The 12,491-nt window shown below is 37.6% G+C and overlaps 1 protein-coding gene across 1 annotated transcript in view; it reads right to left on the reverse strand.

Annotated features, from left to right (window-relative positions):
• Positions 1-12,491, reverse strand: part of LOC115506163 (MDM2 binding protein) — a 78,499-nt gene that overhangs the window by 34,687 nt on the left and 31,321 nt on the right. Inside the window, exons 12-13 of the mRNA XM_030304031.1 lie at positions 7,709-7,882; positions 6,185-6,292 (exon numbers count right to left, since the gene is read on the reverse strand). Coding sequence (XP_030159891.1) covers positions 6,185-6,292; positions 7,709-7,882 — 282 coding nt within the window. The remainder of the gene's footprint in view (positions 1-6,184; positions 6,293-7,708; positions 7,883-12,491) is intronic.

The raw sequence follows: 12,491 nt of genomic DNA on the forward strand, positions 1-12,491 counted from the left end.
ATAAAAAGGTCTAGAGACAAAAGTTAAAGTTAGGTAAGATGGCAGAGCAGCATGGAAGTTCTGTTTCTCTCATCCCTGAAATGCAGCCAAATCATCACGAAACCATTTTGCACACCTAGAAAATTGATCTGAGGATTAACACAACAATCTGCATTAACTTGAGCCACAGAACTCGGCAGGAATTTACCCAAAACAAAGAACAGGAAGAAATGACAGCCAGGGACTTAATCAACACAGATATAAGAAAGATGTCTGAACCTGAATTTAGAATCACGATAATAAGAATACCAGCTGGGGTTGAAAAAGCATAGAATCATATGTCCCTTTCTGGACATAAAAGAAGTAAAATCTAGTCAGGACAAAATTTAAAATGCGATACTGAGGTGCAATCTTGAATGGTTGCCATGGCAGCAAGGATGGATGAAGCAGAGCATCAAATCAGCGATATAGAAGACAAACTTATGGAGAACAGTGAAACAGAAAAAAACAGGGAAATTAAGGCAACAGAGCACGATATGAGAATTAGAAAACTCAGTGACTCATTAAAAAGGAATAACATCTGGGGCGCCTGGGTGGCGCAGTTGGTTAAGCGTCCGACTTCAGCCAGGTCACGATCTCGCGGTCCGTGAGTTCGAGCCCCGCGTCAGGCTCGGAGCCTGGAGCCTGTTTCCGATTCTGTGTCTCCCTCTCTCTCTGCCCCTCCCCCGTTCATGCTCTGTCTCTCTCTGTCCCAAAAATAAAAAAAAAACGTTGAAAAAAAAAATTTAAAAAGGAATAACATCTGAATCATAGAGGTCCTGGAGGGATGAAGAGAGAGAAAAAGGGGTAGAAGTTTTATGTGGGCAAATCATAGCAGAAAAGTTCCCTAACACGGAGAAAGACACGGACATCAAAATCAACAAAAAACGACCATCAGCAAGGGATATCAGTCAAATTCACAAAATACACAGACAAGGAAAGAATTATGAAAGTAGCAAGGGAAAAAAGTCCTTAACCTGTAAGGTAAGACAGATCAGGTTCACAGCAGACCTATCCACAGAAACTTGGCAGGCCAGAAAGGAGTGGCAGAATATATTCAACGTGCTAAACCAGAAAAATATGCAGGCAAGAATTCTTTATCTAGCAAGGCTGTCATTCAAAATAGAAGGAGAGATAAAGGGTTTCCCAGACAAACAAAAACTAAAGGAGTTGGTAACCAGTAAACCAGACCTGCAAGAAGTTTTAACGGGGACTCTCTGAGGGAAAAGACGAAAGAAAACAAAAAAGACCAAAAGCAACAACGACTAGAAAGTACCAGAAAACACCACCAGAAACTCCTAACTCTATAGGAGTGCCTAACACAATGGCAAGAAGTTCAAATCTTTCAGTACTCACTCTAAATGTCAATGGACTAAAAACTCCAATCAAACACTTCAATCAAAAGATACAGGGTAACAGAATTGATAAGAAAACAAGATCCATCTATATGCTGTTTACAAGAGACCCATTTTAGATCTAACGACGCCTTCAGAATGAAAATAAGAGGATGAAGAGCCATCTATCATGCTACTGGTTGCCAAAAGAAAGCTGGAGTAACCATCCTTATACCAGAAAACCTAGATTTTAAAATAAAGACTGTAACAAGAGATGAAGAAGGGCATTATATCATAATTAAGGGGTCTATCCACCAAGAAGATCTAACAATTGTAAACATTTGTGTTCCCAATGTGGAACACCCAAATATATAAATCAATTAATCAGAAACATAAAGAAACTCATTGACAAGAATATCATAATAGTAGGGGACTTCAACACCCCACTTATAACAATGGACAGATCATCTAAGCAGAAAATCAATAAGGAAACAATGGCTTTGAATGACACACTGGACCAGATGGACTTAACAGATATATTCAGAATATTTCATTCTAAAGCAGCAGAATACACATTCTTTTCCAGTGCACATGGAATATTCTCCAGAATAGATCACATACCAGGACACAAATCAGCCCTCTCAGCAAGTACAAAAAGATCAAGATCATAGCATGCATATTTACAGACCACAATGCTATAAAACTTGAAGTCAACCACAAGAAAAACTTTAGAAAGACAACAAATACTTGAAGAATAAAGAATATTGTACTAAAGAATAAAGAATGGGTTAACCAAGAAGTTAAAGAGGAAATTAAAAAGTACATGGAAGCCAATGAAAATGATAACACCACAGCCCAAAACCTCTGGGACGCAACAAAGGCATCAAAAGAGGGAAGTATATAATAATCCATGCCTTCCTAAAGAAGGAAAAAAGGTCTCAGATACACAACCTAAGCTTACACCTTAAAGGGCTGGAAAAAGAACAGCAAATAAAACCCAAGCCAGCAGAAGACAGGAGACAATAAAGATTAGAGCAGAAATCAATGCTATCAAAACCAAAAAAACAGTACAACAGATCAATGAAACCAGAAGCTGATTCTTTGAAAGAATTAACAAAATTGATAAACCCCTAGCCAGTCTGATCAAAAAAAAAAAAAAAAAAAGGAAAATAAATTAATAAATAAAATCAAGAACAAAAGAGAAGAGACCACAACCAACACTGCAGAAATACAAACAATAATAAGAGAATATTATGAGCAATTATATGCCAATAAATTGGGCAATCTGGAAGAAATGGACAAATTCCTAGAAACATATAAACTACTAAAACTGAAACAGGAAGAAACAGAAAATTTGAACAGACCCATAACAAGTAAAGAAATTGAATTAGTAATAAAAAATCTCCCCAAAACAAGAATCCAATTAACACTCTTCTGAAGCTGTTCCAAAAAATAGAAATGGAAGGAAAACCTCAAAAATCATTCTATGAGGCCAGCATTACCTTGATTCCAAAACCAGACAAAGACCCCATTAAAAAGGAGAACTACAGACCAATTTCCCTGATGAACATGGATGCAAAAATTCTCAACAAGATATTAGCCAACCGGATCCAATAATATATTAAAAGCATTATTCACCATGGTACCTGGGATGCAGGGCTGGTTCAATATCCACAAGTCAATCAATGTGATACATCACATCAATAAAAGAAAGGACAAGAACCATATGATCCTCTCAATAGATGCAAAGAAAGCATTTGACAAAATACAACATCCTTTCTTGATAAAAGCCCTCAAGAAAGTAGGGATAGAAGGGTACCTCAAGATCATAAAAGCCATATACAAAAGACCCACTGCTAATATCATCCTCAATGATGAACAACTGAGAGCTTTCTACCTAAGGTCAAGAACATGACACAGATGTCCACTCTCGCCACCAATATTCAACATAGTATTGGAAGTCCTAGCCTCTGCAATCAGACAACATAAAGGAATAAAAGACATCCAAATTGGCCAGGAGGAGGTCAAACTTTTACTCTTCACAGATGACACGATACTCTATATGTAAAACCCAAAAGATTCCACCAAAAAACTGCTAGAACTGATCCATGAATTCAGCAAAGTTGCAGGATATAAAATCAACGCACAGGGGCGCCTGGGTGGCGCAGTCGGTTAAGCGTCCGACTTCAGCCAGGTCACGATCTCGCGGTCCGTGAGTTCGAGCCCCGTGTCGGGCTCTGTGCTGACGGCTCAGAGCCTGGAGCCTGTTTCCGATTCTGTGTCTCCCTCTCTCTCTGCCCCTCCCCCGTTCATGCTCTGTCTCTCTCTGTCCCAAAAATAAATAAACGTTGAAAAAAAAAATAAATAAAATAAAATAAAATCAACGCACAGAAATCAGCTGCATTTCTATACACCAATAGTGAAGCAACAGAAAGAGAAATCAAGGAATGGATCCCATTTATAATTGCACCAAACCATAAAAATACCTAGGAATAAACCTAACCAAAGAGGAGAAGAATCTATACACTGAAAACGATAGAAAGCTTAAGAAAGAAATTGAAGAAGACACACAAAAAAATGGAAAAATACTTCATGCTCACAGACTAGAAGAACAAATATTGTTAAAATGTCGATAGTACCCAAAGCAGTCTACATATTGAATGGAATCCCTATCAAAATAATACCTGCATTCTTCATAAGGCTAGAACAAACAATCCTAAAATTTGTATGGAACCAGAAAAGACCCTAAATAGCCAAAGCAATCCTGCAAAAGAAAAGCAAAGCTGGAGGCAATCTCGGACTTCAAGATGTATTACAAAGCTGTAATCATCAAGACAGTATGGTACTGGCACAAAAATAGATACTTAGATCAATGAAACAGAATAGAGAATCCAGAAATGGACCCACAAACGTATGGCCAACTAATCTTTGACAACGTAGGAAAGAATATCCAGTGTAATAAAGACAGTCTCTTCAGCAAATGATGTTGGGAAAACTGGATAGCGACATGCAGAAGAATGAACCTGGACCACTTTCTTACACCATATACAAAAATAAACTCAAAATGGATGAAAAACCTAAATGTAAGACAGAAAGCCATCAAAATCCTGGAGGAGAAAGCAGGCAAAAACCTCTTTGACCTCGGCCACAGCAAGTTCTTACTCAACATGTCTCTGGAGGCAAGGAAAAGAAAAGCAAAAACAAACTACTGGGACCTAATTAAGATAGAAAGTTTCTGCACAGTGAAGGAAACAATTAGCAAAACTAAAAGGCAACCGAAGGAACAGGAGAAGATATCTGCAAATGACATATCAGATAAAGGGTAGGTATCCAAAATCTATAAAGAACTTATCAAAATCAACACCCAAAAAACAAATAATCCAGTGAAGAAATGGGCAAAAGACATGAAGAGACACTTTTCAAAAGAAGACATCAAGATGGCTAATAGATACATGAAAAAATGCTCAACATCACTCATCGTCAGGGAAATACAAATCAAAACCACAATGATACCACCCCACACCTGTCAGAATGGCTAACATTAACAACTCAGGCAACAACAGATGTTGGCGAGGATGCAGAGAAAGAGGATCTCTTTTGCGTTGCTGGAGGGAATGCAAACTGGTGCAGCCACTCTGGAAAACAGTATGGAGGTTCCTCAAAAAATTAAAACTAAAACTATCCTATGACCCAGCAGTTACATTATTGGGTATTTATCCAAAGGATACAGGTGTGCTGTTTTGAAGGGATACATGCACCCTAATGTTTATAGCAGTGCTATTGACAATAGCCAAATTATGGAAAGAGCCCAAATGTCCATTGACAGCTGAATGGCTAAAGATGTAGTCTGTGTGTGTGTGTGTGTGTGTGTGTGTGTGTGTGTGTATACATACAGTATTACTCGGCAATCAAAAAGAATGAAATCTTGCCATTTGCAACTATGTGGATGGAACTAGAGGCTATTATGCTCAGCGAAAGTAGTCAGAGAAAGACAAATATCATATAACTTCACTTATATGTGGTACTTAAGATACCATGCAGATGAATATAAGGGAAGGGAGGCAAAAATAATATAAAAACAGGGAGGGGGACAAAACATAACAGACTCTTAAATATAGAGAACAGAGGGTTGCTGGAGGGGTTGTGGGTGTGGGGATGGGCTAAATGGGCAAGGGGCATGAGGGAAGACACTTGTTGGGATGAGCACTGGGTGTTATATGTAGGGGACGAATCACCAGATTCTATTCCTGAAATCAGTATTGCACTATATGCTAACTAACTTGGATGTAAAATAAAAATGAAGGTCTATAGCAATCAGGATAAAAGTTAGGTATCTTTCCAATATATAGCTAAAGGGAATGAGATATAAAATTTTCAAGAAACGTTTTTATGAATGTTAACAGAGATGTACGAATAAAATACAAAGATTCTAAGTCTGGTGGGAAAAAAGTTGCAGACCATTTCTACTCTGCATTACCCTACCAAGAGTAGTTCTACAAATGAGCATTATACCTAAAAGGCAAAGAATGTGAGAAAAAGTGTGAAGGGTGCCTGGGTGGCCCAGTCGGTTAAGTGTCCGACTCTTGGTTTTGGCTGAAGTCATGATCTCACGGCTTCATGGGTGCAAGCCCTGCATCAGGCTGTGTGCTGACAGTGCAGAGATACTTGGGATTCTCTCTCTCCCTCCCTCCCGCAGTCATGCTGTCTCTAACTCTCTCAAGATAAATAAATTAAATAAACTTTAAAAATGAAATTAAAAAAAAGTACAGCAATAACAATGCATTATTTCTGAACAAGTAAACATTTAATGAAATGTACAAACCATTACTTACTCAGACATTCTTTCAAAGCCAAAGCCTGGACATTAGCTAACTGTTTCTCTCTCTGTATAAGTTGCTCCCCAGAAAAATGTGGAAGTGACAAGAAGTCAAAAGGAAAGCCTGAGAAATAAAAAAAAGTCAGTATTAAAGATGTTCTATGACAATAATAATATTGAGTTCCCAGGAAAGTGTTATTACATAATTTTAAAAAACAAGTCAATTACTCATCTCTGTCTTGCTTATTTCAAAATAAATAATAATTAAGATGCAGAAATTAAGCATACTAAATTATTTTACATTTTAAACTCTAACCAACCTCTTAAATTGAGGAATTTAGGTAGCAGAATAGAATTTCTTCCATCACATTTTCTTTTACAGGTCAGCTACTCAAGCCAGCCAGTCTCTAAAGATGCTCCCAACAAACTACTCCTGTTTACCTGCTGTGTAACAGCAGTGATTTCCACAGTGAATCCAGGCCAACCCTATGAAATCAGTAAGGTACTATGGTAAAAGGGACAGTGAATGACTTCTAGGCTAGGTCAAAAAACCCTGAGGCTTCTTAGAACAACTGCTCTAAGAAAAGTTGGCAACCATGTAAGAAATCAGACTACCCTGAGACTAAGGTGTCGTGAGGAAGCTCACTGGCTATGAGAAAAGGGCCTGTGAAGAGAACATCATCCTAACCCATCTCATCTGCTCTCCATCATCCTAATCCAGGAGCCAAACGTGTGGCTGAAGAAGCTGTCTTATACAACAAGCTGCACAAAGTCTTCAAGTGGATGGAGTCTCAGCTCTAAGTGGGACTTCAAAATAGAACCACCTGGCTGTGCCCAGTCAACCCACAGGACTACAAAACATAATAATAAATAGGCATTTTGAAGCTACACTTGGAGTGGTTTGTCATACAGGGATGGATAATCGAAATGTAGAAAATGAAAAGAAAAAAAAAAGATGGGCAATAAAACAGACTAAGATTCTTGAGAGGAAGTAAAAATGAAGTATAAATTGTAGAAAAATAATATGTGTGTAAAGTGGAAAACACTGAAAATTTCCTATTTAGCACTGAGGTCTGACCTACTAAATTTTACTAGGTAGAATGAAAAGGGGCTTAATTTAGAGTACAGACTCTAAATTGTTCAAATATGCTATTGTATGTTTGAAATAAAAGGTAAATTGAGAGCAAAATGGAGTTTGGGGAAAATAAGTTCATTAAAAACCACATAAGGTTTTTTTTTGTTTAAAAAAAAAATTTTTTTTTTTAACTTTTATTTATTTTTGAGACAGAGAGAGACAGAGCATGAAAGGGGGGAGGGGCAGAGAGAGAGGGAGACACAGAACCTAAAGCAGGCTCCAGGCTCCAAGCCATCAGCCCAGAGCCCGACGCGGGGCTCGAACTCACGGACCGCGAGATCGTGACCTGGCTGAAGTCGGACGCTTAACCGACTGAGCCACCCAGGCGCCCCCTAAAAAGCACATAAGGTTTAACTACATATACAAACAAATATAAAACGTTTTCCACCTGAAATCAACACTTACTCAGTTTGGCTTCTTCTGTCTTTGCTTTCATCTTTCCATGAATGAAACGGAGTGCAAATGAGCCATTGATCTGGTTGGCCGAGTGAATCAAGGTGGCTTTACATTTTCTCTTGCCAGCACCTTGTAACAGGAGATAATAGCTGGAGCACTCACCTTTCACTTCAACATCTGGAACTAAGCAAAAACAACCATCTTGTGAAGTATGTGAAAATTCAGCATGCAACACCACAGAAGCATACATTTGACCCATAGGGTATAATGACTTTCTATGTTATTTGAAAACAAGCCGTTATGCAATACATTTCGGGTAGCACTTGCCCATTTAACTCAGAAAAATGAAAGCAGAGAATCGTAACAAAAAGGATGCAAAGCATAAACACTGTACTTTAAATTAAACTCTGTACTCATTCATTAGCTTTTGATATGGCCTACTAGAGTTCCATGGTATGTTTCTTCTATGACCCCACTATAATGTATCAACTACTATTTCCAGTTTCTATTTCTTTAAAATGGAATAAACTGACCCCTGCGAGCACACACAATTCAGGTGGTGGGAGCAGAAGTGCACAGATACACTTCAGGGTAGCTTTTTGCTCCTTGCAGTGGGCATCCATAATGTATTTTACAGAGGGAATGGAGAGCATTCATTAATCTGGCCCGCCAGTTATGTGAAGGTCAGTTAAGACAGCTTCTTGTATATTTTAAAAACAAATCAAGTGAGGGTTATAGCGAAGGTCAAAGAAAAACTGCGAAGCCTTTGAGATTAAAAATAGAAGTAGAGTCCCTTTTTGTTGAAGATGGTGAATTAGAAATAAGCATTTATTTTCACCGTCTCCTGAAATTCCACAAAATGAGAATAAAGAGATTTTTTAAATAGCACAAATCTACAAGGACTAATATTTGATAGAAGAGACAACAACTGATTTTAAAAGCAGGAAAGCAGATGAATAATTGGTAACAGACTACTGAGGAAGCTGAGAAAAGATAAACAGTGGAGAAAGCTTAGAAGCAACATAATTTATACCACAAACCCTGACAAGACTCTGGGATGATGGTCCCAGATGGCACTGGAAGCAACGTGAAGGTGAAACAGGAAAACAGGTCGAAGTCTGTGAGAAGCAGTTTGGCATCCTGACCACTCTGTACTCTATTGAGGCACATGACTGTCCTGTCCCCAGCCCAGAAGTCTAGTGGTTTACTCCCTGGAGAAAGTAACACAAGCTGCCTCTGGCCTGAGAGCTACTGGACAGAGAGTATGGTTAGAGTTAATTATCAGTGCATTAAGTAAGTACTTGTATACTGAATATTGAGACCTTTTACCCTTCTCTATCTACCTGACTTCTAGAATTTTGGAAGCTAGATAACAGAATTGAGCTTTCTTTTGGAAATATGGTCAGTCCTAGAGGAAAGACTAAAGAATGCCAATGTTGGTGTCAGCTAGGTTCCCAGTTGAGATCACCCTAAAATGAAGATCACAGTCAACAAGCTACAGCCATGCATCCAAATTTTCCCATTAGTTTTCTGGTACTATCTCTTAAATGTGAGGAGGCAGCCAAACATCATAGGACCTCAAGGAAAGTTGTTAGTATGAAAACCAGATGCCAAAATAAACAGAAAACAAGTGACTTGCAGGAAACAAAGAATATGCAGTAAAAAGAAACCATACACACACACACACACACACACACACACACACACACACACACACCTAAACCAAACATCCAATCAGGTCACTAGAATCCTCAGAATAGATACTGTATCCATTAAATAAGAACAGAAAATTGTAAGAACATTAAATAATAAAGAGCTTGTGGAAATGAAAAATAAGAAAGCACAGACCTATATTTCACCTAAAAGGTTAGAAGAAAAAGTTCAGTGAATCTACAGAATGTAGAGTAAAAAGACAAAGAAATGGAAAATAGTAGAGGAAGAGAAAAAGAGACAGACACACAAACAAGGAATAACATCTAAACAAGAGTAACAGAGTGAGAAAAAAAAAAAAAAAAACAGAGGAAAGGAAATTATCAACAAAATAATTTTAAGAACATTTTCCCCAGTAAAAAGACAAGCTTCCAGGCATGCTGAGAGCCCAAAAAAGAACAAAAACAGACCCACTAAAGTGCATCATCATGAAAATTCAGAAGACTAAGAACAAGTAGGTTCTACAAAATTCCAGTGAAAATATGGGCTTCCTGTTAAAAAAAAAAATCAAGAATGAGAACAGCACTAGAATTCTAAACAACAGCACTAAAAGCTGGAACATAATGGAGCAATACCTTCAAAATTTCAGGAAGATTTTAGAAAATATGCTCCACCAAAATGGGGGAGAAAAGAAAGAAACAGGAAGATTAAAGGATCCAGGCACCAAAAAAGAAAGGGCAAAAGAAATTTCTATGATGATGAAAAAATAGTCTTTTAAACCCAAACCTATGGAATAAATCCAGAGAGTAAAACCAACCAATCTGGATTAGGCAGGTTATATAGATCTGGAAGAGATGTCTTACATATACATGATTGATGGGATACTTAATGTGCTCAAAGGTACTGAACTCAGTTTTACCACTGGAGGAAGGCTTTGTGACTGGGTAGAAAAAAAAGAATCATTGACTCTAGGTAAAACAGAATAATGCACAGGACAGGAAAATAAGATATATTACATGGCTCAACTGTGAAGAGTGATTACATACTCATAATAATTAAAACTATGAATATTAATTTACAATTACTGGGAGGATAGGGAAGTGAGAAGAATGTGAGTGTGTGGTAGGGGTGAAGAAACTTAGAGGAATCATACTTCCCTGTTTGAAAACTTACTACAAAGCTACAGTACAGAAGACACTGAGGCACTGGTATAAGGACAGACATACAGATTAACAGAATTCAGAGGCCAGAAATATACTCTCACATTTAGAGTCAAATGATTTTTATTTATTTATTTTTGAGAGAGAGAGAGAGAGAGAGAGAGAGAGAGAGAGAAAGTGCGAGAGGGGGAGGGGCAGAGAGAGGGAGAGTCCCGAGCAGGCTCCACAATGTCAGTGCAGAGCCAGATGCAGGGCTGGAACCCACTAACTGAGATCCTAACCTGAGCCAAAGCTGGACGTTTAACCAACTGAGCCACCCAGGCGCCCATACAGTCAAATGATTTTCAACAAAAGTGCCAAAACAAGTTGAAGGAGAAGGAACAGTCTTTTCAACAAATGCTCTTGGAACACATGAACGTCCAATATGCAAAAGAACAAAGTTGAACTCCTACCCATCCACCTCTCAGTGGATTAATATACAAAAAATTATACAAAAATTAATTCAAAATGGATCATAGATATACATTTAAGAGCTAAATTTTAAAACTCTTACCATAAAAAAAGGCATCAATCTTCACGACCTTGGATTAGGCAATGGTTTGTTAAACAAGAGACCCAAAGCACAAAAAACAAAAGAAAAAAAAATAAAAAGTTGAATTTCACCAAAATTAAGAACTTTTGTGCTTCAAAGTACATCATCAAGATAATGAAGAGTCAAGCCACTATGGACCTGGGATAATAATGATATGTCAATGCAGGCTTGTCATTTGTAACAAATGTACAATTGGGGTGGAACGTTGGAAACAGGGGAGGTTACATGTTTGTGAGGACATGGGCTATATGGAAACTGTACTTTCTGCTTAATTTTGTGGAGTATTGAAAACTGCTCTAAAAAATAAAGATTATTAATTTAAAAAAGAAGTACTCATATGGCAAGGCTGCTGTGAAGATGATTAAATGCGAGATGCTATGTGGAAAGTGCTTAGATCATTGATATATCCTAATTATTCAGTAAATATTACTAATTAATAAAAAAAGTCAATCTGCAGAATAGAAGAAAGTATTTGTAAATCATATATCTTATAAGGGATTTATATCTAGGATATGTAAATAGCTCCACAACTACAATAATAAAAAGACAACTAACTCAATTAAAAACCGAGTAAAGGATCTGCATAGACATTCCTCCAAAGATATATACAAATGGCCAATAAGCACATAAAGATGTTCAACGCCATTAACCAACAAGGTCCTGTAAATCAAAACCACAAAGAGATACCACTTTACCTCCCTTGGATGAATATAACAAAAAATATAGACAATACCAGGTATTGATAAGGATGCAGAGAAAATGGAACTCTTATAGACTGCTGGTGGGAATATAAAATGGTACAGCTACTTTAAAAGTTAGGCAATTCCTCAAAAGCTAAACATATAATTAACACATAACTCAGCAATTCCACTCTCAGGTTTATATCCAAAATAATTTTAAACATATGTGTTCACGCAAAAACATGTACACAAATATTCATGGCAGCATTATTTACAAGAGCTCAAAAGAATTAACAGCTAAAGTGTCCGTCAACTGATGTGTGAATAAATAATGAGTGATACATCCAAATGACAGAGTAGTATTCAGCAATAAAAGGGAATGAAGTATTGGTATGAAGTACAACAAAGATTAACCTTAAAAATATTATGCTATATGTGTGTACACACACACACACACACAGGAAAAAGAAATTTGTGTAATTAAAAAAAATTTTTTTAGGTTTTATTTGTTTTGTGAGAGAGTGAGAGAGAGCTTGAGCAGGGGAGGGGCAGAGAGTGAGAAAGAGAGATTCCCAAGCAGGCTCTGTGATGTCAGCACGGAGCCCGACATGGAGCTCCACCTCACGACTCATGAGACCATGACCTGAGACGAAATCAATAATTGGATGCTTAACCAACTGAGCCACCCATGTGCTCCAAAACTACTGTAA

Source organism: Lynx canadensis, chromosome F2, assembly GCF_007474595.2.
Source record: "Lynx canadensis isolate LIC74 chromosome F2, mLynCan4.pri.v2, whole genome shotgun sequence".
Classification (NCBI taxonomy): Eukaryota; Metazoa; Chordata; class Mammalia; order Carnivora; family Felidae; genus Lynx; species Lynx canadensis.